Source organism: Phlebotomus argentipes, unplaced genomic scaffold, assembly GCF_947086385.1.
Source record: "Phlebotomus argentipes unplaced genomic scaffold, Phlebotomus argentipes genome assembly scaffold_4, whole genome shotgun sequence".
Taxonomy (NCBI): domain Eukaryota; kingdom Metazoa; phylum Arthropoda; class Insecta; order Diptera; family Psychodidae; genus Phlebotomus; species Phlebotomus argentipes.
In genome coordinates this window covers 4594997-4619173 of record NW_026776174.1, presented here as the reverse complement: position 1 = coordinate 4619173, position 24177 = coordinate 4594997, and the positions used below count along the sequence as shown (strand labels likewise).

At 37.4% G+C, this 24177-nt stretch overlaps 3 protein-coding genes across 5 annotated transcripts; 1 reads left to right on the top strand and 2 right to left on the bottom strand.

The window, feature by feature from the left end:
* Window positions 1-391: 391 nt before the first annotated feature.
* LOC132257952 (RNA/RNP complex-1-interacting phosphatase) lies at window positions 392-20314 on the bottom strand. Of its 3 annotated transcripts, none has more exons than XM_059755026.1 (9): window positions 20110-20314; window positions 19184-19259; window positions 13024-13055; window positions 12866-12956; window positions 12735-12811; window positions 12619-12665; window positions 11843-11950; window positions 11330-11775; window positions 392-1368 (listed from the first exon to the last, which is right to left on the bottom strand). In XM_059755026.1, the coding sequence occupies exons 1-8, from the start codon at window positions 20136-20138 to the stop codon at window positions 11363-11365; spliced, it is 873 nt and encodes a 290-aa protein (XP_059611009.1). In that variant the 5' UTR covers window positions 20139-20314; the 3' UTR covers window positions 392-1368; window positions 11330-11362. The 3 variants fall into 3 exon arrangements, with proteins under 3 accessions (XP_059611009.1, XP_059611010.1, XP_059611008.1); XM_059755027.1 differs by having other exon boundaries at window positions 392-536; XM_059755025.1 differs by lacking the exon at window positions 392-1368 and having other exon boundaries at window positions 10957-11775.
* Window positions 20315-20352: 38 nt separating this feature from the next.
* On the top strand, window positions 20353-22946 carry LOC132258608 (zinc finger protein 436-like). The gene is made up of 6 exons (XM_059755987.1): window positions 20353-20682; window positions 20764-21298; window positions 21360-21614; window positions 21678-21846; window positions 21907-22454; window positions 22526-22946. The coding sequence occupies exons 1-6, from the start codon at window positions 20356-20358 to the stop codon at window positions 22936-22938; spliced, it is 2247 nt and encodes a 748-aa protein (XP_059611970.1). The 5' UTR covers window positions 20353-20355; the 3' UTR covers window positions 22939-22946.
* Window positions 22947-23122: 176 nt separating this feature from the next.
* Window positions 23123-24079, bottom strand: LOC132258612 (NADH-ubiquinone oxidoreductase subunit 8). The gene is made up of 2 exons (XM_059755991.1): window positions 23912-24079; window positions 23123-23808 (listed from the first exon to the last, which is right to left on the bottom strand). The coding sequence occupies exons 1-2, from the start codon at window positions 23946-23948 to the stop codon at window positions 23189-23191; spliced, it is 657 nt and encodes a 218-aa protein (XP_059611974.1). The 5' UTR covers window positions 23949-24079; the 3' UTR covers window positions 23123-23188.
* Between the last annotated feature and the right edge of the window lie 98 nt (window positions 24080-24177).

The following is a 24177-nucleotide window of genomic DNA, read 5'->3' as shown; positions in this document are numbered from 1 at the left end:
GCGGAAATAATTCCATTCACATGACTTTCAGCTTTTGAGACACACCAATGTCCGCCTGATTCTTCAATCACTGATACCAATCAAATCAAAACATATTTTTGCCATGCGTACTACTAAATCACGTGAACTATTCCACTTGAACATTTCCTCAGTTCCTCCGAATATGACACAAAGTTATACAATCTGTGAAATTATCGATACGAATGATCTGCTAATATAAATACTTTTGATAACAATTACGTGAAAATACCTGTGAAAATGAGGCCAAGATTGGCAAACAACAAAAATTTTTCAGCTTATACGTGGATTTCTTCTAGCATAACAAAAGTTAAACATCTTCTTTTAAAATAAAACGATGTCTCAATTGTAAGCATACACTTTTATTGCTGCATTCCTTCACTTATTTTATGCTTGGCGTGAATTTGGTGAAACATCCCTTTGTGAAGTCTTCTGCCTTATTAAATTAAAACATAACATATAGGGTCGCTATTTATCACGTCGGCGAATACCAGAGGCAATTCTGAGAATTCATGCAACTGGAAACATAAGGTAAATGTCGCTCAATGGCATGCGGGAAGATAACACTATTAAAGGCAAACTGCTTAGCATATTTAGAATGTTAAACTTCTATCAACAAAGTTCAATGAACTTCCGATGTCAAGAACGCAATTTTTCGCGATAAATTATGATATAGAAAATATTTGCAATACGTCACAAATCAGGCCAATATATATTGATCTATATTGATAAAGAAAATTTCTGTGTGATTTCGGTATTACTCATATCACTTAATGAGAGGGTAAATCATCAGATTGTTGGCTAATTAGAGTTTCTTAGAAAGTGTGTGAAATTAGTGATTAGTTTGTCATCTCTTAGCTTATCAATACAGTATTAGCAATACCTAATTAGAAACAGATCATTAGCAATGAATAAACCTTTCTGTAGAAAACATCACAGCTCATGGCTCGAAATAAATATGTATTATAAAAAAATGTCTACTTAAATATCTTTTGATGAATTACTCAACTATAATTGCTGTCCACTTTATTTAAAAACATTCCACTTCGTCGTGAAACGAAGGCCCGGCGAGAGCTCCAAATATGAAATAATTTGATCATAAATCAGCACAAATGGCTTTGGGGATCCTTAAAATATTTTCGTGGGAAACAGGTGGCTCGAGTCTCATGTATTCAACAACTTGGGCATATGCCCATCTAATTTATTGAAAATCTCATGATCTTTATCACAAAGTTCCGATCTAATGCCTTTTTGTTTTCTCGTGTTTTGATACTTAGACATGGGCGATATCGAGACAGGGCTTTCTTCTGCTGCGCTGCCCTATTTCACTCGCATTATACGAGACACCATCTATAAAGGATAATACCTATAATTAAGTGGAAGAAAAGAAGATCTCAATCAAAAGAGATAAGACTAGAGCTCGATGCCTCTTAGAAATTCCAGGCGCAAACATACCGTTCCAAATTTGGTAGATTGGATTATTAATTGGTAAATTGTTGGTAATTCATGTGAAATTAATCCTCCCAGGCCGGAGTGAGCGCGCTCGAAATCAATCACACATTAAAACTGCCCGCAGAAATACATATTTTCATAGTTTGTCGTTTATATGACAGCCATATGTGAATGTGGTTTGAAGATTTAAAATTGATAAGGCAAATATTAACAACTGAAATATGATTATAAATTGCCAAATTCTTCTTTCTCTCTATTGCTTTATCTACAATCATGTTGAGTCATAAATTTCAATAAAATGCTGGTGGTCTCTGTGTATCAAAAAAGTGTGTGAAAGAGTTTTCATACGAAAGTGTGGGCGAAAAATATGAAAATACACATCTGCAGTCCTTATCGATTCATCTCACTTTTTAGCCACAGCCAGCAACAGTTTATAACAAGAAATTGAATTTTATTTTTGGCGTCCGTTGTAATTGAATAAATTAGAAACTTGTTAAGGAACCGAAGATATGATTTATTTGATCAAAGCCATCGTGAATGCGATTTCGCTGTCCTCTAAAATAAAAAGATGACTTCTGATTTTATCCGTATAGGTAAGAAATTATACAAATTGCCTTTTCACACGTATTCTTAGCACTTTAATAAGATCATTATTTAAAATTGTCTGAAAAATTGGCATGTTGCGCGGCGTTAAAGGTGTACCGAAATATCTTCATTACACTTTTGAAAGTGTTGAGGGTATTCTCATCTATAAAATGTCGATTTTTTCTTACCGCCCAACCAGAAAATAGCGGCGTATTCGCTGCATGGAAATCCATTCTTGCCGCACTTCAGCGTTGACCGTTTAACTCAGATTCACCATCGAGAAATCACAGCTAGTGTGATGAAGCCATAAAATCAAGATTTTAAAGTAGATTTTCAGCTTGAACCACGAAATCGAAAATCAACTGAAAATGCTATGAATTGATCTAATAAAATATTTTTAAATCTTTGTTTTGCATTTACAGACAATAGAAAAGAGGATCTTATATCACAAAATCAAAACCATCATCTCTCAGAGGTTATGTTAGAAATTATGTAGAGCGCATTAAGTTTAAACACAACTCACCATGCAATTTTGGGAGGCACTCGCGGTGTGCTTTTTTAACACAGACCGGAGCGCGTGTTATTTTATCTCTGCAACTTCCACCATCAGCGAGCCGGCCATTAAATAATAACTATATCGCAATTTTTCGGCTATAGTGTAATTGTATGTAATTTGGTCGCAACCGAGGAAAAAATTGCACGGAGCAGCCATTCTCACCTTTAATGATGGTTTCCTCGTGAGTTTACTGTTGTGCGAAGACTAGGAGTAATATTTTGCATTATGCGAGCCGCTCGCGTAAATTATCATTATTAGGATATTCATCTAAGGAAATTCCGATGTGAAGCGAAATCAGTCAAAACGCTCACCTAAATACTTTAAAAGTAATTGTGATTGCGACGGGAGATAATGTTGCAATTAGATATTAAATACATGTTTTACGATTTGTTGGTGATAATCAATGCCGTGACCAGTTAATATTGCCTATATCTTATTTGTTGTGTGTCTGAACAGAGTTGAACCATCATAACTCCTAGCTTTATATATTTATTATTTTATAAAATATTATAAATTGGTCAGAAGCGATCGACTTCTATCTTGGCTCAAATGTAATTTACCTTCTACATGCACTCGACGAGGACTCGATACACTTTAATATCTACAATTATGGAACTCGCACTGGCGTTGTCCGTTTATTTCTAATTATCGTATAGCGTTAAAAACTCAACAGACTGGGCGGTGTCAATTCCTATTTGCAAACATTATTTATCTACGGCCAATAAGTAATATTTAATAATGTAATGCTTACTGTTTTCCTTTTCGTCTTACACCATCACGCTATATGTCTTTTTCCTATTTCCACCACTTCTACCCCTCCTTTTCACTCGCCAGGCGATACCTAATACGCAGAGATGCCAGTAAAATTAAGAACGGCGATTAACATCTAAGGAATGCACTTGCACTCATGATGCTCACCCGCCACACGAGCAGCCGGATAAACTTTCATTTATCACGAGAAATTCCGTCTTTTTCAACGCTCCTATTGCAATGGGCATACACAAATTGTATGTGAGACATTGTTATACATAAATAATAACAATAATGATGTGTAGGACTTGAAGTTTGGTACCCTTATTAATTTAAAACCCACCATGTGAGCTCCTTGTAGAGCGTCATACACGCGTGCTTAACAATATTCTTAATTAACGTGCACATATTACACTTATCATTTATGCATTCCAACATCCATAAAATAAAATATAACCACTTACATCTCCCTTTCTCACCCACCAATTCATCTCTTTCGCTCCTTTCTGACTGTGCTATATGACCTCCAATTATTTATCCACTCAAAATACAATATAATTACCCTGCCTCATACACGCACATTCGGTGTCTTGCATTTGTAGGTTATGTGGCTTAACCCTTGCATTCTATTAGGAATAAAGTAGACAAATATTCGTGTATAAGTTCCCGTTTCTGAGAGAAGTCAAGAAAATATTTGTGTGGCAAGTTCAGAGAACACAAGAGCATCGAATTCATTTTCGCTCTAACTCGATAGTAGTGATTCGATGGGTTAAGCGAAATGCACAGTATGTGCAGAAATATTAATATTTTGCCAGTTATACCTTCACACCAGTCGCAGACACATCAAAAGGCAGGTTGAAAGGAGAAACAAGAAGAAAATAGCTTCATAAGGTTAAAATTGAAATCTTTACCACTTCACCTTATAAATATGTATAAATTATCCAATAAGGTGTCTCTTGATTTTAATTATCTTTCATTGTTGTCCACTTGGCACTTGATGTTGGCGAACAGTGATTATAAATTGTCTCTGCAAGAGTGCAAATAGAGTCAAAAGATGTGCCTTTGCCAGAGTATAATTTACCTATGATAAATTAACCAAAAATACAGAGTAATGCATTATATTGTGCATTTTGTATGCTAAAGGTTTCGACACCGTGTGAAGAATGCAGCTGGTTAATGGACCATAGTGAGGCTAATAAGTTTGTAGGCAATTTTATTATTAATACGCTTAACAAATTGACAATTTATGACTGGGATTTTCTTGCATATACTCCAATATGCATTTTGCTGTGTGGCGACGACACAAGCCATCACAGCGAATGAAGCGTTCAAAATGTATAAATGTGTTGCAGAAGAGAAGAGCACAAGAGAATTGCATTGCTCAAACGGCACACACGGTTAATCAGTGAATTTGCTGGCCGTCCGAACAGCGATGCTGCTCAGCATATTAATGAATGGATGATGAGACTGTGAATGCTATGGCAAATTCAACAAACAACCTTCTGTGGCCATTGGGTTCGCCGGAGAGTGGCACCATTTTCGCACACTTGCAAATTGTGAGAATTTTTCAGGAGCAACTCAGGGGCGCGAGGGGCAGTTGAGAAGCATGAAAACGGCCGCAGCCAGCAACAAATTAGGTTTTGTTTTATGATTAATTTTATGGGTTGTGAATATCGCATTTGTTAAATTGGATGGGGTCAGCGCAACATGACGCAATGGTCAAATTTGCCGCCCGTTTTCAGGTCTCATCTCCTTTCACATTAATTGGAGGCGATTGACATGACTCTTCACGCTTTTTATTGCACTCCCCTAAATGCCGTTGAGGCTCAGATGGTACTGCAAGCGAAATCGGAGGAGAAAACACTGCACAAGAGCGATTCTTGGTGTCTCACTCAATAAATTTTCGCGCCACAAGTCGTCTGTCTTGCCGCCAATTTGTCACCGCCATGTCCGGTCAGCGGCAACATAATCTGACATGGTGTAATTTGTAATCTCTAGCGACACTTCATCAGCTCTAACTCAGTCCGACAGTGTTCCTCGTCATTGTTTGGCCACACACTTAAATATTTACGGACTTAATTAATTGCAAATATTTTTGCTTGTCTCCTATTCTATGAGATAAAATACTTTTTGCTCACCTTGGCGAGGACTCCTCTCATTAATTCTTACCAATTTAGCCCGTGCCATTTTTTCCCATCGCGCGCGCACCTTCTCAATTCTTGTCCATCTCCACGCGCTCTTCCAACCATCCCACTTCACTGGGATTGAACAAATACATTCATCGCCATGCTATTTGATGGCACTCAATGTGTTGAATTTCTCAGGTAAATTCACTAAATATCTCATACATATTTTTCCTAGACTTTGCCTTAAAGAGTGATGCTGGAAAAAACTTGTAATTGCGTAAGAATAATTCACTTCAAACATGACACCAAACAGCAAATTTTACCTAAGCGCCATCCTATTTATAAATATCAGTTTGTTCTTTGGCGTCACTACGCACAACAGGCCAAGTTTGGCGAATTTATTGAGGCGAAAGCGTGCTGAGACTTGTATGTGAACATGTCCAGAAAACTGTTTTGAGCAGTAATCTCAAAAATTTTAATTTAACCTTAATCAAAGAGCATTCCCCTGGCATGCCCCATGATAAAAGCAAAGTCTCGAACGACTAAGAATGCACAACTTTTCATTATTGGACAACGGGTGTTGGGCGCCAAATCATTTTACCTGTTCAATTGTCGAGGTTCAAGTCACGATTCAATATGAGTGACTGCTGCTCATAAGCACTCTTCATCGCATCATAAGAAAGCAAAAGGGCGATAAATGCACTTTGACAAGCGTTTATCATAAATGTGTGAAACTGCATGGGGTGAAAATGGTTAAGAAAAAAAGTGGCAGAAGAGCAAACAAGAAAAAATATACATCAAATTGACTAACACTTAAGGTACGTGTAATTAAATATTTTGATGCGATGGGGAAGCCAATTCATCCTCCCCATTGCATCTCGGTCAGGTGATATGACATATGCTAACAAAATTGCGAAAGATGCTTTAGCCAGTGGAGGCCTGCATTTAGCAGATTATTTTTAGATGATGAAAATATTTCAGGCATGACTGAAAAGTTAAAAGAGTAAACGACAAAAGTAAGAAATAAAGTAAAATAAAATCTTAATGGATGGAGAAGAAAATGACCAAGAAAAAGAAACCGCCAGCATTATATCTCCACAACGGAACCCAACAGCATGATTATAAACATATCACTCGGTAAATTCCGTGCTTGGCATCCAAAATAAGTAATAAAAGCACATCAGAAAAAAGCGCGGTAAAACATCAAGAGTAGACAATTTCTTTAAATTATATTTCATTTGTGAAATTCGCGCCAAATTATTTTTACAACTACCGTACGGAGATGTGAGGAATCATTTTGTAAACAATATGATCATCTCCATCCATTTCGTCGTGCTCCTTTGTCGTGAAGCGAACAATACGGCAGGGAGGACTCGTAAAAGAGCTTATAAAGAGATTGGATACAATTTCCAGCATTGCTACATAACGCCCCGAGGACAAACCACTTCAAACATACATAATATCATTAAGTGGAATTGACACGCCAAAAAAGTGAGTTGCTCAAGGAATTATTCAAAATGCAATAATCTGCATGCCTTCATTCTGTCTTATTGTGTACGCCTCGCCAACACTTCCAAAAATATATCTTGTTAGTCAGTTCAACACCAATAAAGGGTCTTGGATAACAATGCAGATCAAGGAGATCGCGAATGTCTTGATGATCCGCAAAAATTAATTAAAAAAAAAAAAATTAAAATCCGAAAATGAGAAGCTACAGAAATCGTTTAAATAGAGACTCATATTCTAATTTTAAATATTAATTCTACTGAGTTGTTCCGAAGTATGAGGCTAATTTTTCCGACAAATTTGTCAATTAATAGCAAACAAAGATTATTTACTAAGAATGTGGCCTAATTTTCCAAGTAGCATTCATACATCTTAACGACACTACAATTAACATTTCTCCGCTTCAATGAACGTACGGCGAGATAAATCATCAAATTGGTGTTCAAATAAATGCATCCACCAGAGGGAATTCAGAGAAATTTCGCTTAAACTGAATACTTATGCTAATAGCGACACAACAAACCGTGTGAATTAGCCCCAAGTCAGAAGTCAAAAGCTCAATTGAGGCTTCTAAGTACCCCAGAAAGTTGCTCTGCTCATTGATTTCTGTTCTCTTCTCGCACATTCTTCCCATAAATATACCGGAGGCGAGGGTTTATGCAATGCCACGCGCAAAAAAACTGCAGATCACTTTCTAAAGCATATGTACTAAAATAACGATAATTAATTGCTTAATGAGAACTGGATCTATGAGAGATAATTACCAGATAAAGTCGATGTTTTCCCTCCTTTTTCACTTTATGTAGTGTTAATTACATTATACTTACATTTTCTCAGAATTACGAAGACAAGACTTCATTTCAATTTCAATTAAGCATTGATAATTGAATGTGAACATATTTCGCAGTTTATCGTCAAAGAAGCTAATCATTCGTAAAATTTGCTTAGCGACAATTTCATGGAATTTTCCCTCTTTTGCATTATAATTGTTATTCCTAGGAATTGTCTTGTTTTCCAATTGATTTTGCTGAAGTTTCCTAAATTTTCAGTTGTAGCTACTTTTCCTCGTGGGTTAATTAAAATTAAATGGAAATTTAGTGAAATAAGACACAAATTGCACGCTATTCGGTATTTCAATTAAATGTGACCTCTCTTTGTAATTAATACCTCTTGCGGTAATACAAATTCATCAAAAATACATAGTTATTTTCTCCATTTTTTTTTCCTAGAATCACTCGCCAAATCCGCAAGCATGCATCACTTCAAAAAGCGATTACTTTTTTTCTGTATGACGTGCCACGCTTTGTCCAAGACCATGTCGTCTGTGGTTTGAGGTTTTCCCTTAATATCATCATTGTTTCTTGTAAATCTTTCCTTGCCAGAAATTCCTACCTCGCCCACAACCTTTCTGACAATCATGTGCGATTTTGCAAAAGCCGTAGAGACAAAAGATCACAAAACTAATCTCCAACACGAGAGAGTCATACGGCTGACTATTTTTATTTCCACGCGAATTTCCGAGAAGTGTATTCAAATTTTAATTAAGACTGGGATTTTTTTAGTGTCTAATTTAAATAATTGGTCAATTTGTTATCATACTTATGAGACGTTATTACATAAATTGTGCCTCATGAGGCACACGGGACCGTCTTCTAAATCAATTATTCATCGATGAATAAGCAGATTATGCACTCATCAATAAATTTATTAGTTTCAATTTGCATAATATCTAGATCAGGACCTCACAAGCGAGACAAAGATGTGGAAGCTGAGGTCTCTCCTCCTTTCTTTCTTCGAGTGAGCTCACTGTTTATTATTGTATCCACTCTCGTGGCTTCCACTCTCCATTTTTTGCCACCAGCAGTATAATAATTAAATTCGTCTTGAATCAAATTGATGCGTCGATGGATGTGGTAAATGTGATGTTCTGTTTGATCTTATTCAATTTTTGGGGCCTGAATGAATGGCAACGAAGGAACCAGAAAAAGGGGCGAAAAAGAGCAACGAAATGCTCGACGGCCGTAATAAAGAACATGATGGATGATTACAGGATAAATGAAATAATATGATGTTTCCATCTCGCATTTCACTCCCACAAAACGCTTGTGAATTTTAACATTCACTAAAGATGGGGTGACGACTGAGCAAATTGGGATAACGTACAATGTACACTCAAGTAGACTGATCAGTCAGAATATTTCTGGCTTCCCTGAAATCGATTTCATAACCAAAAGTTTAGAAAGGAAGCATTAAAGCTCATGACCGCCTTTCCATTCACTCTTAAATATGCCCTAAAGTACACTTAAATATATACCAATGTATATGTATATTCAATCAAAGTCTTTTCGTACGATGATGGATTACATTTCAATATGACTGCCATAGTTCCCAAAATAGGGAATCTCGTCGACGAAGGTACAGATTGAGAATGTTTTTATGCCCTCGGCATGGAAAAGGCAGGGCTAATCCTGCATTTTAAATTTGCGGTTTCTACAGAATGACGATGACTCGAGTATTATGGCGATATTGGTAGTAAGGAGGGAAAATAGCGTGAGGTTACCATCGTTTTTCCCCCCTCATTCCAGCGCCATTCAGACAAGCAGACAGATAACTTTGAGACTGAAAGCAGAAATCACAGTCCTGCTCTGCTCCTTGGATGAGATGAAGAGAGGCACATAAAAATTCCACGCATCCATTGATGTGACAATACAAGAACACTTCCTAAATGTTATTGATCCTTGGCGAGATATAAGAAAAATATTTACAACACAAAATCTGATGCCAATAGCTTGGGAGACAAACTTTCTTGGAATGTCCTAGCATAATTGTAGCCATAAATTTTCCTCCCTATTATCTCGAGAGTCAGTGGACATTTATGTACATCCACAGCAAGGATCAAATATTTTCAGACAATTCTCTCAGTTTTTTTGGTATAGCTCTTCTACAGAAAAAAAATTATTAAGTTCAACACAATGAAGTCTATATTAAATGCTACCTGAAGAATTCCTCACCCCAAATAATGACTTTGACGACAAAATATCGGTATACTTTATCACCACAAGAAATCTATTTACAGTGAATTCTTTCTTCCTTCATAGCGCCATTTTCGGGTCTCTTAGGACCCTCGAGAAATGCATTGAAACTTCAATTTCTTCTTTATCAATCAATGTTCACATTTCCAGCGACCTCATTTTACGGTCATCGGAGGAAATGCGCTTCTTGTGAAGTCACAACGATATCCAATATTAATTGATTGCAACTACAGAGTCAACAAAACTCAGGCTGTCAGCATGGGAGATAAAATTCTCGAAATATAACGAAGCATATATCATCATATCGATTCACGAAACTTCCATTGCGTGCAATCTGAGTTTGTAATAAAATAAATGAGTGATGTGAAATAATTAACTCAACACCGAGTCATTCAATTGAAAATTAATACTCGAGAGCGTGATTGATTTTCCCTGGCGCCACTTGGTAAAGCCTTAAACATCGTGATTTTGCGTCATCAATTAAAATATGGTATTTTTTTTATTGTTTACCCAATGATATTTCTTGAGTATTGGAAGAAAGATATAAAATCTTACCACTTACTTGAGAATCGTGATAAATTGAGTAATTTACCGCTGAGATAAATTTGGCCAAAGTGGATGCAAAAAAGCGAGACGAGCCGAATGACTGACAGGTCAATAAAGAAGGAAGCCAGAGTCCTTAAAATCCGCAAGAAATGCAATTTTTCACTGCAGACGTGTTTTTTCTGCGAGCCCCACCGCCGAGATGACTTCTTTACAAACACCGTGATGGCATTTCACATCTTCCCAGAGAAGAGTTATACTTTGCTAATAACAATATTATAGAATAAATGTTTATACTAAAAACATTAAAAGGCGTCAAAGAAAACACTAATAATGACCATTTCTCACTGGAAGACGAGGGAAAGATAAATAAATTGAGTCTGCTGAATTGGATACACACGCATACACTTAATTTTTTATTATTTTTCGCTTTTTAAATAAATTGTTTGAGACCACCATTAAGGCACTTCAACGTGGTGGGCAATTGCCTTCATCATGTAATACCGTTTATTAGTCCCTTTAAATATATGTTACGAATGAAAATATAACCCAGACTTCGAGTAAACAATATTAACTTTTTATCCACTTCACCCCTCGAGAGCAACACGTCAGTGCACCATTACTTTTTATATCTGCGCATTTACCCATTTTTTTTGCACATCTCTTGATTATACACTCCGCATTGCCTCCGAAATCACTTCATATCGACCATTCATTGCTAAAATTTCAATTTCAGAGTATCAAAGATTTTAAATAATTACCTCATTTGCACTATAAGCATTATCTAGTAGTCACTATCTTCTATTCCTCGAATAGTCAGGATGATCATTGCGCAGCAAATAATCATTGTACCTTGAACTACTGCTATAAGACGGCCTCTCAGTTGAATACCGTGAGCTTTGATCTCTGAAACCATAGACATTAGGATTTCTCCAAGACATGTTTGGTTGATTCCATGAAGTGCTCCTGATGACACTGATTCTATCGTAATCTCTGCGCGTGATGTACTCACGTTCACGATAGGATCTAGACACAGCACCGCTTGATGGAGTTCTCCAGTCGGAATATCTCGTCGAGAGCGAAGAATCGCGATTCCTCCATGAATTCCTTGCATAGTCAATTTCCTGTGCATCCTGAGAATTCAAAGAACGCAATCGCGCCGTATAATTTTTCCTTTCAATTGAATGACCACGAGCCTCTTCAACTCCTGTTGAAACGACAGGGAAAATAATAATTACAATCACACAAAAATCATTAGTTTGCCTCATACTAACTCTTTATGGCATCTTCTGCTTGCAAGTTCAGGCAATCCATTAGGTATCTGCATATCATATACCCCGTCCGATTAACTCCGTGCGTACAATGAACGCCCACCAACAGAGCTAAAATTTTCAATCACGGCTTTTGTTAGTCTTGCACTAAAAACCATGTCCATTCTTATTGTTTACAATATCTGGCGACTGTCCCACTTTTTCGCTCAAAATCTCTTTGCTTCTTTCAGATAAGAGGTAAATACGCTCCGTCAAAATTGTAACACACGAGCAGCAACATACAATTCAGAGTAAATTCCTTTTATCATATGATTCAAGAACAGGGTGGAACACACTGCACATCGTCAAAATCACAAGTTGAGACACCAGAAAAGGGAAAATAAGCTTTCAAAATGCCACCCTCAGTGATGATGCACCCTATAAAACAATTTCGCCAAAATTTACAGCACAAGCTGAAGAAAAAGGTGCTTCTTTTGATTTACGCATTTGCAATTTGGCATATGTATCTGTATCCACGAGTCATGCATTGTGTTACCGTACTGTGTGATGGAAAAAGAAAATCAGAAAAAATGTTGCTGGGCGTTTAACATTCAAGTTTGACCATGGGAATTCACATAATTACTGCCAGGAAAGGAGCAATACGAGCAGTTGCATAAAAATTTAAATTAAAAATTCCACCCGACAAATGTGTTCATATTCTTCGCCACACTCAACCCCAATTCGTCAATTTATATTGAGAAATGTGTATTGTGCGTATTGGTACGTATTCAATTACTCACATGCATTTTTATCGTCCGCCACAAAATCTGATATAATTTTCTTGAACCTACAATTTTGGGGAGAGTAAATTTATCAATTATTGCTACATTAATTAATGTCAAATGTTATTTATTACTTGCTCACGTTGCGCTCTTCTGGAACAACATGTCCCTGAGTTATCAGCTTAACATGTTCAACATCTGCAGTGAGGTCCTAAAAAGCGCACAATTTTTCAGAAAATACTAGCAAAGTCTACAATTGTCTCACCTTTTTTGGATCGTAGTATCTATAACTGGCAGTCAGATCAATGATTAAACCAAGATTTGGGATCAATTCCACAAGATTATCGGGAGTAAATCTGTATAAAATAAGCAAAATCATGACTTTTTTTTGCATTGCAAGCAAATAGATATTCAAATAATTACATGGTTGATTCTGTTAATTTGGCGTTATAGGTCTATATAGGAGAAAAGAGAGAAAAGAACAACATATGAGATAAAAGCAAATTAGTAATAATGGCAAATTGGATGAAAAATAAGAGAGAACATCTTTGGCAATACGAGAGACTTTGTTGGTGGTCTACTTTTGAGCATACAACTCTCTTTATTAATCATTTTTAATTGCTATATTGCAACCTGTCTTGACGAATACACTAAAAGCGTTGCACATCATCAGAAAGCGAAACGAAGAACGCTTAAGAATCGCTCCTCATCCCAGATTTACCGGGAAACTCATCACATTTGAGAGAGATAGATGGATGGGTGCCTGAGTAATGGATTCGTTAAAATGTATAATTTTCTTATCTATATTATACAAAATATGGATGTATGTCTATGATGTTTGTACTGTAATATAATTTACGTACAATTAGAGGCACTCTTTTAGCAATACATCATAATAACTCTCGCTACCACCATATTTCTTCGCAGTTTATTCTTTATACAAGCATGGAAAATACTGTGACGAAAATTCGTCTCCTTCTCCATTTTCATTTCAAATTTTATTCAATTTTAGCACTTTGTGTCTATGTACTTTTCTCACCAAGAATTCAATTCAGTGTGATTTAGCAGCACATTGAGAGGAAATTAATTTCATCATCGCCCAGCCTAGAGCCCCATCAGCCAGTCAGTGTTAATATTAAATAAATGCGAGAATGAACAAATTGAAACGGGCGATGGTGTTGATAAATTAATCCTTAAGGCGGAATAGAGTCATATGTGGCTAAATCAAGAGTTCACTTCTTAACACAAATACCCCATTATTCAGTGAAGAATTGCAGAAAAGAATCAGTGCCAACAGGATAAATGATCATATGTGAGAAATTACTGTAACAATTGGATGTGATAGCGCGCAAAAGAATGCAATGAATCATAAGCTTAAGACAAAGAATAACCACATTTTATTTGCAAAAGGACACAAGACTGAAAATAACAGCCACGAGTGCAAACATCGCACTTGGCATATTTAGCATTTATTCACTATTATTTTTATGAAATTCTTTTAAAAGTTAATTTTAGAATAGTTTCGAATTTACACGTGAAAAAGAACATCTAATACAGAATCTGTGAGAATCAATATTAGAAAAATTAAAATAATAAATATACCATTTGGTGAAAATCAATGAAAATTTATGCACAGCAGTCATCACAGAGGCAATTTAGCCAGAACAAATAGCCACCAGGTTCCAAGACTTTACATTCATAACTCACTATGTTGTGGCTTCTTCTCTAGCCATATGCGATAATTTCGATCATGCACTCACCAAAGAGCAAAAGCCACAAAGAGGACACTTTGTGAATGACACTCTTTCTCTTCTCCAATGCACACATTTCTCCTGGATGTGAGGAGAAATCTTTCACTCTTTCTCCTTGAGCGACACATTAAATGACTCTCTGCCACAGACATGCCCGTACATTATATCAATAAAACCCATAGTGTCCTGAGGCAGCTTGCAAATGTGCTTCCTCTCGGGGAGAATATAAATGATATATACAATAAAAGAAGATTGCTTCCCTCCTTTTGGAGGCTCAATTCACTCAACAGGAATCTACAGCCCGCAACGTTCACGTTTCCTTTTCTTTCCCGCACCAACAATCTTGAATCATTTCACCTTTCACGTGCCCTTTATTCCCACTCGCATCTCTTTCTCCTTTCACTCCATATTCGACACATACACATTGTATCGGTGCATTATGGACGCAAAGGATCTTAAATTTGTCGCATCAAAGGACCACAATGGTGTGACTCTCACTCACATAAATGCCCATTATCATTGTTATTATTGATCGAATGGATAATAATAAATGTGGCCCACAAAGATGTTGCCTGCAGGGATGATTTCCCGTCGCGCATAAAGTCATATTTCACTCCTTCTCATATCTTTTCTTCATTTATTGATGGAAAAAATGAGAGAAATTCTCTGTGTCTGCCGAGTTGATGGCAAATATTTCCATCATATCGTTTATCCTGATGAATAATATCGATGACTATCTGTCTACCCTATCCAACTGTGGCGGTAACGTTTTCCCAATCATCCAATTTGTCGAATTTATCAAGAAAAGGAAGTCTAACAATACAAATAGAGCCTTTGATGATGCGCAAATACACGGATCTCAAAATCTACATCATCTATTTCAATCTTGATCAGCAATACAATCAATATTAAAAATATATTGCGAAAGGCATAGAAAAGGACTCTCACTATCTCTCAGACATCTTATGCGCGATAAGTCAATCGAGATTTATTTCTGTCTAGCCCTTAATCCTGACCCACAGAAATACACAATGATTAATGTGATTCATTGTTATGGACGTCATTCAGAAAATTTATACTTAATCATGGGAGTATCAATACAGCATAAATCATTAAATAATAAGAGTTGTACGTTAGAAGTCAATATATTCATTACATGGCAAATCCGAGAGTAAAATTGATCAAATACACTATGACAATTCAATTTATCACTTTAATTTTCAATTACCAGGGAAATTATTACCACAAAGAACAGAAAATCAAACGTCTTAGCTTTGAATTAAAATACTAAGGCGCCATACAAACAATGTTGTAAACAATAAGAAAAAATATCTAGTGTATCTCTCAAAACTAACCCTCAAATTAATTTACTTTGCCCACAAAATATCAATAAAACTATCCTTCAAATGCATGGAAAAGAAGGCATCCGCATGAGAAGGCGCGCATTCCGTTGCCATTTATACATTTTTGTGTGTAGACATAAAAGAAATCGCGGGTACAAGGAGGAAACCACATCCATAATTCTTAGCATCGGCACTTGTGAGCAAAAGTGTAAAAATGTTCCTTCTTCATCTGAAATCTTGATAGAAATGATACGCGGTTAACGCCTTTTCTGCACACAGTCTGCTCGGGCTCGTGATGATTCTCGCACATGTTCTTCAGCTCGGTTTTTTATCAGTCAAAAATATCTAAATTTTAATTGCATATTTGCCGTGTTATTTGTATTTGAAGCTCAATGGGAAAAACAAATAACAATATCTGTAGAGTGATTATTATGAAAGACGAAGTGATACGCATTTCACACACGCTCCATCAAAGCTTTGTCTCACGCCAAAGGAACCGGCAAAAGGCCTCCCAATTTATGTTGCTGCTCTTCATTTCGCTGAATTCCTTCCCCATATATTCTCTCACATGGCCATTCATTTATTTCCACTTCATTGTGAATTTTCTTTATGGTGCCAAATTGGATATTGGACAAAGTGTATCGGGGATGGGAGTGATTTATTTATTTATATAGGCATTCTATTTTAATTATAGTTTTTACGCCCCCAAAACACACCATGCTGATTTTTTCTGCTGACTTACTACGAACTGAACACCAGATAAAGCCTAATATCTGAAAAATGTACATGCGGGAACCACATTTCTTCTCCACAGACATTGATGGCAATAAAGCGCTGAGATGTGAAACTTTCAACATAAATTTATATGTATATATATTTGGTAAAGACATATTTTTAATTGTTATTTATGTTATTGTCTAAGAGAGAATTTTGAGACCTTCATGATGGAATTTCTCCACTTTATTTACCCACAAAATATACTTTCCCTTTTCTCCATTTCTCCCATTCTCTCTACATTCTATGACAAATTTCGGCATTTTCGTTAAATCAACTTTGAAGTAAGCCCGGATAATAAATCATTAAAAAACTAGATGAAATTTATGGTGTCTTTTTTCCCAACACTATTTGACTAAGTGAATATCTTTCTGGTGGCCAGCCAAGGGAAGAAATATGACGATCTGAGGCCACACTGTGGATTTCTCCCACAAAATTTCCTCTTTTCGCAATATTAGAAAAAATATATATATTTATTAGTCACGGAATAAAATTCCAGTTAAATTCCAGGTCATTTGCAATATTAGAAAAGAAAATATTGTTCATATTTCATAGACTCTGGACGTATGAGCTCAAAAAATATCTCCCAATTTACCGATATTTCTGTAAATATTTAAATAATTATATAATAAATTTCTGTTATACCCCGAAAGCACACTTTGGGAGCCCACACGAATATTTCAGGTGAAAAAGATATGTGCACTCCAGAAAAATGCATAATTCTCATTTTATAATTAATCATAAGCATCACTCAATGTGAGAAAGTTTAAAATATGTAAATATCTTGTACGAATTCCAATACAAAACATCTTTTACCTACTCTCTCAATAAATGCATGAATTTATCGAACATTCCCACGTAGAGTTGCTACATTTGTAGATGTAGAATCAATGGAGAGATTCTATTGAAAACATTTCACAGTCAAACTCTAAGTCACCTTCCAAATGCACTCAAAGAACTCTCAAGTACATCTTCATCTATACGAAAAGCTAAACGCCGTGCGGTCATCAGCTCTGTTGCTTCTAATTTTCACAATCATCACAATCGGGAAGAGAAAGAGAGTAAGATGGGGAGAAGAAAGAGCCACGAGTGGGATGAAAAGAATGTGATGAATTCAATAGTTTTTACCCATCGAAAGATTCTCTCCCAGTGAGATGTTGTTTGAGAGAGAAAGAACTGCAGCCATTGGAGACATTTAATGGGCAAAATAAATATTTGTAAGATATTTCCGTTAATAGCTAGCACCTAACTGTAATTTCTACGTTTTTCTAAATTTCGCTTCCACATACGTTCGGACTAAAAACACAACGCATTACTCTAAAATCCCAATGATGACAGCGATAATGGGCAACTCTTGCATTTCAATCAGCTGAGGAAGCCTTTCAGAAATCACCGACGATGCGGTCCATTGAGAGTCATAATTTCGACATTTTCTCCATCACACAGCGGCGAATAATAATAAAAATTAATATTCTTTAAATTAAAGAAAATAAACTATGTGTATCGAAATCGTGAAGATAAATGCTCAAATGTGCCTTAATTTATGCTTTTGTCAGTTAAAACCTAATACTCGCTATTGTTATTAAAGAAATTTATGATTATCATTTTGCATTTTTGTCTCTTCAAACTGCAATGATGCCTGAGTCAGCTCGCATGCATCCCTTTTGAAGACTGCCCATTAATGCTGAGGCACGTCTCAATAGAGTGTTTGTTATTTCTATGCGTACATAATGAAGATATAACAATTGAACTGTGAAATAAACACCATTTTACTCGACGACTTTTGCTGCAATTCCTCACCATCTCAATGCGATAACTCGCAAAATTCTTTTGAGATTTCGCAAGAGATGATAGAGTGCAAAATCTCTTCCTCAAATAATGCTGTACTTGTCAAATCAACACGAATATTTGACACATTTCTCTGCGCCAATGATTTATTTAATTTCGAGGACAGAAACATATTTCTATTCCGTCATTTTCTCTCTCTCTCTCTCTGTCTATTGCATTATGAATTCTAAGCAGCTACAGAAATCCTTATGATTTGGACGATTTGGGAATGTTGAAGCCATTCTGGCGGCTCAGACAAATAGACTAGACTTTATTGGATCATTATAATCTACTGATTAATTAAGATCCCACAAATTGATATGCGAGGAAGGACAGTGCGCACTAACAAGAGCAAGAACAACCATGAAAAACTCGTGCATTTCATTTACTAAAATTGTTCATCTCTCTCTCGGTTTGAGAAAAGAGACATTTATGCCATTTAGTTGATGTTGTCTCCTCAAGAACCATAATCGTATGAGATACAATTCTCGGAAAATGACGCAAAAGATAAAAAAAAAATCCTAATTTCGTCTTATGTTATTATTTCGGAAGAATACAAATTTTGTGCTTTTCTCAACAGAGCGCCTACCTCACCCACAACCATATAGAGCACTGTGTGGACAATTTATTCCTCCACTTACGACATCAATTTAGATAAGGCTCTAACAAAATTTATGTTTACAAGGTTCAGTGTCAGTAATTAATTCCTGTAACAATCACACGTTACTCTCTTAGATTATAAAATTCTCATATATATGGGAGAAGCGAAGGGAGTTCCCCCATTTCAGTTACGTCTCGCCATTGGTATTTACAAGGTATATTCTCTCTCACGTGTCAGACCTTCAATCCACAATGCAAACTCGAGTAATTTCTGTTTTAAGAACTCACCTGCATCAGAGGTGTTTTGAAAGCTATCAACTGTGTTCCTTCAATTGGGCGACCCACGTTGGAATAATCCAACCACCTGAAAAGACAAAAAAATAAATCTCCAACACTATACACAAGTTTCGCCTGCCATACTATATTTTCTTATGTAAAACAAAGTGCGGTCGCTGAACTCTGACAATGCATTTCAGTTGAATTGTACAAAATAAACATTGGCATTGAAAGGAAATCTCCAGAAAAGAGAGTTTCATGAAAAGGCAACAGAACAATCCCAATTCTAAATAATTGTTTTTTTTTCTACTGAAAATTAAATTCTTCAAATTGTTGAATTTAAATTCTGGATTCTTTGTGAAGTCTAGCGCCATCTACAAAGGCTTAAGCACCAATTGAGATCTCTTCTGTTCCCAAGACAATGGTGTGGATTGTTCTAGAGGTGTCCATACGAAAATTCCCAATATGAATAAATTTAAATTTCATTTTGTCACGAGTCTGGGTGTCTTGCGAAAAATGAACTATCAGTTCATATTGTTAATAGAATCATTGCTTAAATATAAAAAAAATTCCATATAGATAATTCCTTTACTTTCTTTTAATTTTCATTGATCAAAACAAAGATTCTCAGTAATACAGAATGTACAGAACAGACTTTCGCAAGATTTCATCATAAGTATTATTAACATTTATTATAGTAAGCAGATTATTGTGCGACTTGTCCTAGTATGTCTACCGAAATCTCTAGACTTTTATTGGGATGGGGAAAATATTTGTGTTTGATTCTTGACAATCTTGGGAACCACCAAATTGCTTCTATTTCCTCTATTAAGGTAACAAAAAGATAACTAAAGATAAGAAGCTGTTCTTGTAGGATATGACGATATTCTAAAAAACCTCCTTTATACACTAAATGCAGTGATTTCGATCATATTTACCTGTCTGGTATTTTGCTACCTTTTCCCATTTTTCCACGTAATATTCCTTTTCATGCACGGTTTACACACTATATAGGTACTTTAGTCCTTTCCGCTTATTGCTTATTCGTAAAAATGACGATACAATAGTAAATTTGGTGTATTTTCAACGAAAGTCTTCACTGATGGTTTGCACTTCATTTTCACAACAACCAAAAATCCCACATGGCAGATTTCTGACAGTTGCTCAGTTTGGTGACGTCATGGATGGCGAGCAGTCACAGTGCAATGGATCTCGTAAACAATTGCAATAATTTTATCCATATCATCGCCAATACCAATGAAAATGTGGCACAAAAAGCATACTCGATGGAAGAAATTAAGTCTTCCGCGATAGCCAGTGGAAACAATGTGATACAAAGTGCAGAAGCGGTGCTAAGCGAAGGCGAAGGTGTGAACCTGGAGGCTGAGGAAATGTCGAGGAAGCTGCAGAGGATTTGTCGATGCTGCTTGCTTGAGGATGATAAGCTACGGGATATCTTCGAAGAAGGGGAAAATATCGTGGAAATGCTGATGAATTTTGCTCATATTGATGTACGAGTTTCTCAGAAAGAGAGAGAGAGAGAACTCAGTGAGCGTTGATGTGGTTTTGACTATTTATTCTCTGTATTTCAGATCCGCCTTGACGATGTTCTCCCGACATTAATTTGCTTGAACTGCACCATGCAAATAGGTCGGATTTTTGAGTTCAAGGACCAGATTGAAATGGCTGAAGCCACTTTGAGGCACTTCGTGAGTGTAAATTCTCACCAGGCAGTAAAACTGACCCATTCTGAGGACAGTTTGACTGAAATTCCGTTCAGCGAGAAGACACAGGAAATCCTGCAGACCGTGGACGGTCAGTCGAGTGAGGAGTCGAACTGTGGAAGTGATTGTCCAATAAGTCCGGGAGAGACTGTTCTGCGGTGTCCCATACAAGAAATACAACTGCGCCAGGAAGTGGAGGTCATTAAGATTTCCAAAAGAATCAAGCAAGATCTGAAAGATGAGGAGAATCAGCCCAAGCCTTCACGGGATGTGACAGAGAACGAGGTCATATTTCAAGACTACCCAGTTGATAAGACTGAAATGACTGAGGAAGACATGGAAGAGGAAGTGATAGAAAGCAGAGAAGAGTGCACGTGTCCACTGTGCAATAAGGAGTACACGAGTGAGTTTGCAAACATGATTAACCGTTTCTTTATTTATTTATACAATATTGCCAATTTCAGATGAAAAGCAATTGCAAATGCACTTGAATGACCACCAAGTTTCATGTATCGAGAACCAAGTGAAAAGTGAAGAGAAGGATTCTTCGGAAGAGGAAAAGAGTGACGGTGAAAATGACGAGGAGGAACTTCAGTTCAAGTGCCCGGAAAATGGTTGCAGTGTTTCATTTAAGATGGAAAGTGATTTGTACATTCACAAGTCCATTCACGTGAAGGATGGCAAGAATCAGTGTTCATTCTGCAAGAAGGAATTCACCAGTAAGACAATTTCGCATAATGTATCCTTTGCTTTCTTATTGATTTACATATTTTACTTTGCAGCGATCGCCCAGCTGAAGAGACATATCAAGATCCATTTCACGGATAAACCGCACAAGTGCAAAATATGCAAGAAAGGATTCCCGGAAATGGGAAGCTTGACCAGACATATCCGCACTCACAGTGGCGAACAGAGAGTGAAGAAGCATTTGTGCACAGTCTGTGGGAAAGGGTGAGCATCAATGCAAATACTTTTCCTTGCATTTTCTAAACTATTTCTATCAATTTTTAGGTACTACGACTTTTACTCCCTCTCCGTCCACACGAGGACCCACACGGGAGAGCGCCCTTGCATTTGTAGCGTCTGCGGGAAGACCTTCATAGATTCGCGCCTTCTGAATTCCCACCTGAAGAGCCACAGCAGTGAGAAACCGTACAAGTGTGGCATTTGCCATCGAAGTTTTACCCACCAAAGTACACTAACGTCCCACCGAAGGACCCACACTGGCGAAAAGCCCTACGTTTGTTCTGTGTGCGGAAAGGCCTTCATTCAATCGTCCAACTTGTCGCTCCACATGCGAACTCACAGCGGCGCCAAGCCATACAAGTGCGAGACCTGCGGTCGCTCCTTCGCCAGTTCGTCCACTCTCATTACTCACAATAGGGTTCATACAGGAGAGAAGCCGTACAAGTGCGGAATATGCGGAAAGGCTTTTGCCAGGATTGATCTCTCAGCACACATCCGGACGCACACCGGCGAGAAGCCCTTCAAGTGCAATTCTTGCCTCAAGAAATTCACAACGAAAGGCCAATTGAACCAGCACATGAGAGTCCACAGAGGTATATAGTGTAAAGGAATTGCGCGCCAATTGAGTAGTATTCCTGAATGTCTGTTCTCTTGTTTTCCGCAGAGGAGAAACCGCTGATTTGCCAAGTCTGCCAGAAACGTTGCTATTCTGTGGGAAATCTGAAGAACCACATGAAATCTCATGACAACGAGAGCGTCACAACAACATTCTGTGATCCACTGACGACCGAAGTGATAAAGGAAACAGAGGATGTAATTCTCTACACAAAGGACGACATAAATCCTCTAATTGTGCAGCAGATTCATCTGGAGCGTGAAGAAAATCCAGAGAATAGCGATGGAGGAAATATTGAAGGATTCAATTTGCAAGATATTGCAGACAATCAACTGTCCAACAGTCAGCTCTCAGCCAGTTCTGACACGTCAAAGTACATTGTGAGTAATGTAATTCAGGTACCAATCTTCATCAGTGCTTCCGAGTGCAGTAACGTGGAAACTATAGATGAAATTATGTAGTTTTCAGCAAATCAGGGAAGGAAATCCCATCACGAAGTACACAATTAGTATTTAATAATTCACCAGTATAGTCTAATAAGATGAAATCTTTCAGTTTCTTTTCATGTAGATATTTCGTCTACGCAAAATTTAATGAATTTCAACGTAAAGTATTTTTCTACATTAAATAAATTGAAAATGGTAGTTAAATTTTTACATATTTATTTAAATAACACTCCAAACTACATACCGCGAGTCCTTTGGGCTGTCTTTAGCGATACAAGTGGTCAGCTTGAATGTTCACGGCGATCTCTGACTCCCACTTGTCTCCGTTGAGCAGCAGCTTCTCCTTGTTGTACAGCAACTCCTCGTGGGTCTCTGTGGAGAACTCGAAGTTGGGCCCCTCCACGATCGCATCCACCGGACAAGCCTCCTGGCAGAAGCCGCAGTAGATGCACTTCGTCATGTCAATGTCGTATCGCGTGGTTCGTCTGCTCCCATCAGCTCGCTCCTCCGCCTCGATGGTGATGGCCTGCGCAGGACAGATGGCCTCGCACAGTTTGCACGCAATGCAGCGCTCCTCGCCACTTGGGTAGCGCCTCAGGGCGTGCTCGCCACGAAATCTGGGACTCAGGGGGCCCTTCTCGAACGGATAATTAATTGTGGCCGGTTCCTTGAATATGTGCGCCAGCGTGACACCAAATCCGCGCGTCAGCTCTGTCCAGAACATTACGGCAGCTCCCCTTTCCGTGAGGTCTTCCCAGGACATGCTTACGGGCTTATCGTTTACGTACGTGTAGTTTCCGCCGCCCTTGCCATTTGCCGACGGAGCCGGCACAGATGATGAGGAGCAATAGCGCAATTGATTCGCTACTCCCAAGAAGCGCTGGCCTGAGAACATTTCCGAAAAAGTGAAATATTTTGATCTCTCTGTGATGACATAACAACACATAACCTGTAATATGTTTTTCTTGAGAATCACTGGATTACTTACCACTTCTTGCCAGATTGTACAGCTTCATCGCAGACATTGGGATTATCACTAGTGGTTTCAGCACAGCTTACAGAACCAAATCAAGAGATTTCACTGTAAATTGCAAAAATTGGCCAGCAACAAAAATCTCCACTTTGTTTTGACAATTTTTGACGGCGACCGCATTAGTGTCTAGAAAATCCGCAAGAGGGCGCCACAAACCAGTAAGGAGGTGGAAAAGTGTGATTGGATTTTGGGGAGTTCAGGAAATCACAAATATTGTAATG

Bases quoted from the DNA above. Each gene is read 5' to 3' on its own strand.
- LOC132257952 (XM_059755026.1), bottom strand. From the start codon at position 20,138: ATGGGAAAAGGTAGCAAAATACCAGACAG. The intron at 12,666-12,734 runs GTAATAAATAAC...CCAAAATTGTAG, and splicing joins GAAGAGCGCAACGTGAGCAA to GTTCAAGAAAATTATATCAG. The intron at 11,776-11,842 runs GTTAGTATGAGG...TCGTTTCAACAG, and splicing joins AGCAGAAGATGCCATAAAGA to GAGTTGAAGAGGCTCGTGGT.
- LOC132258608 (XM_059755987.1), top strand. From the start codon at position 20,356: ATGGCGAGCAGTCACAGTGCAATGGATCTCGTAAACAATTGCAATAAT. The intron at 20,683-20,763 runs GTACGAGTTTCT...TCTGTATTTCAG, and splicing joins TGAATTTTGCTCATATTGAT to ATCCGCCTTGACGATGTTCT. The intron at 21,847-21,906 runs GTGAGCATCAAT...ATCAATTTTTAG, and splicing joins TGCACAGTCTGTGGGAAAGG to GTACTACGACTTTTACTCCC.
- LOC132258612 (XM_059755991.1), bottom strand. From the start codon at position 23,948: ATGTCTGCGATGAAGCTGTACAATCTGGCAAGAAGTG. The intron at 23,809-23,911 runs GTAAGTAATCCA...AAATGTTCTCAG, and splicing joins GTACAATCTGGCAAGAAGTG to GCCAGCGCTTCTTGGGAGTA.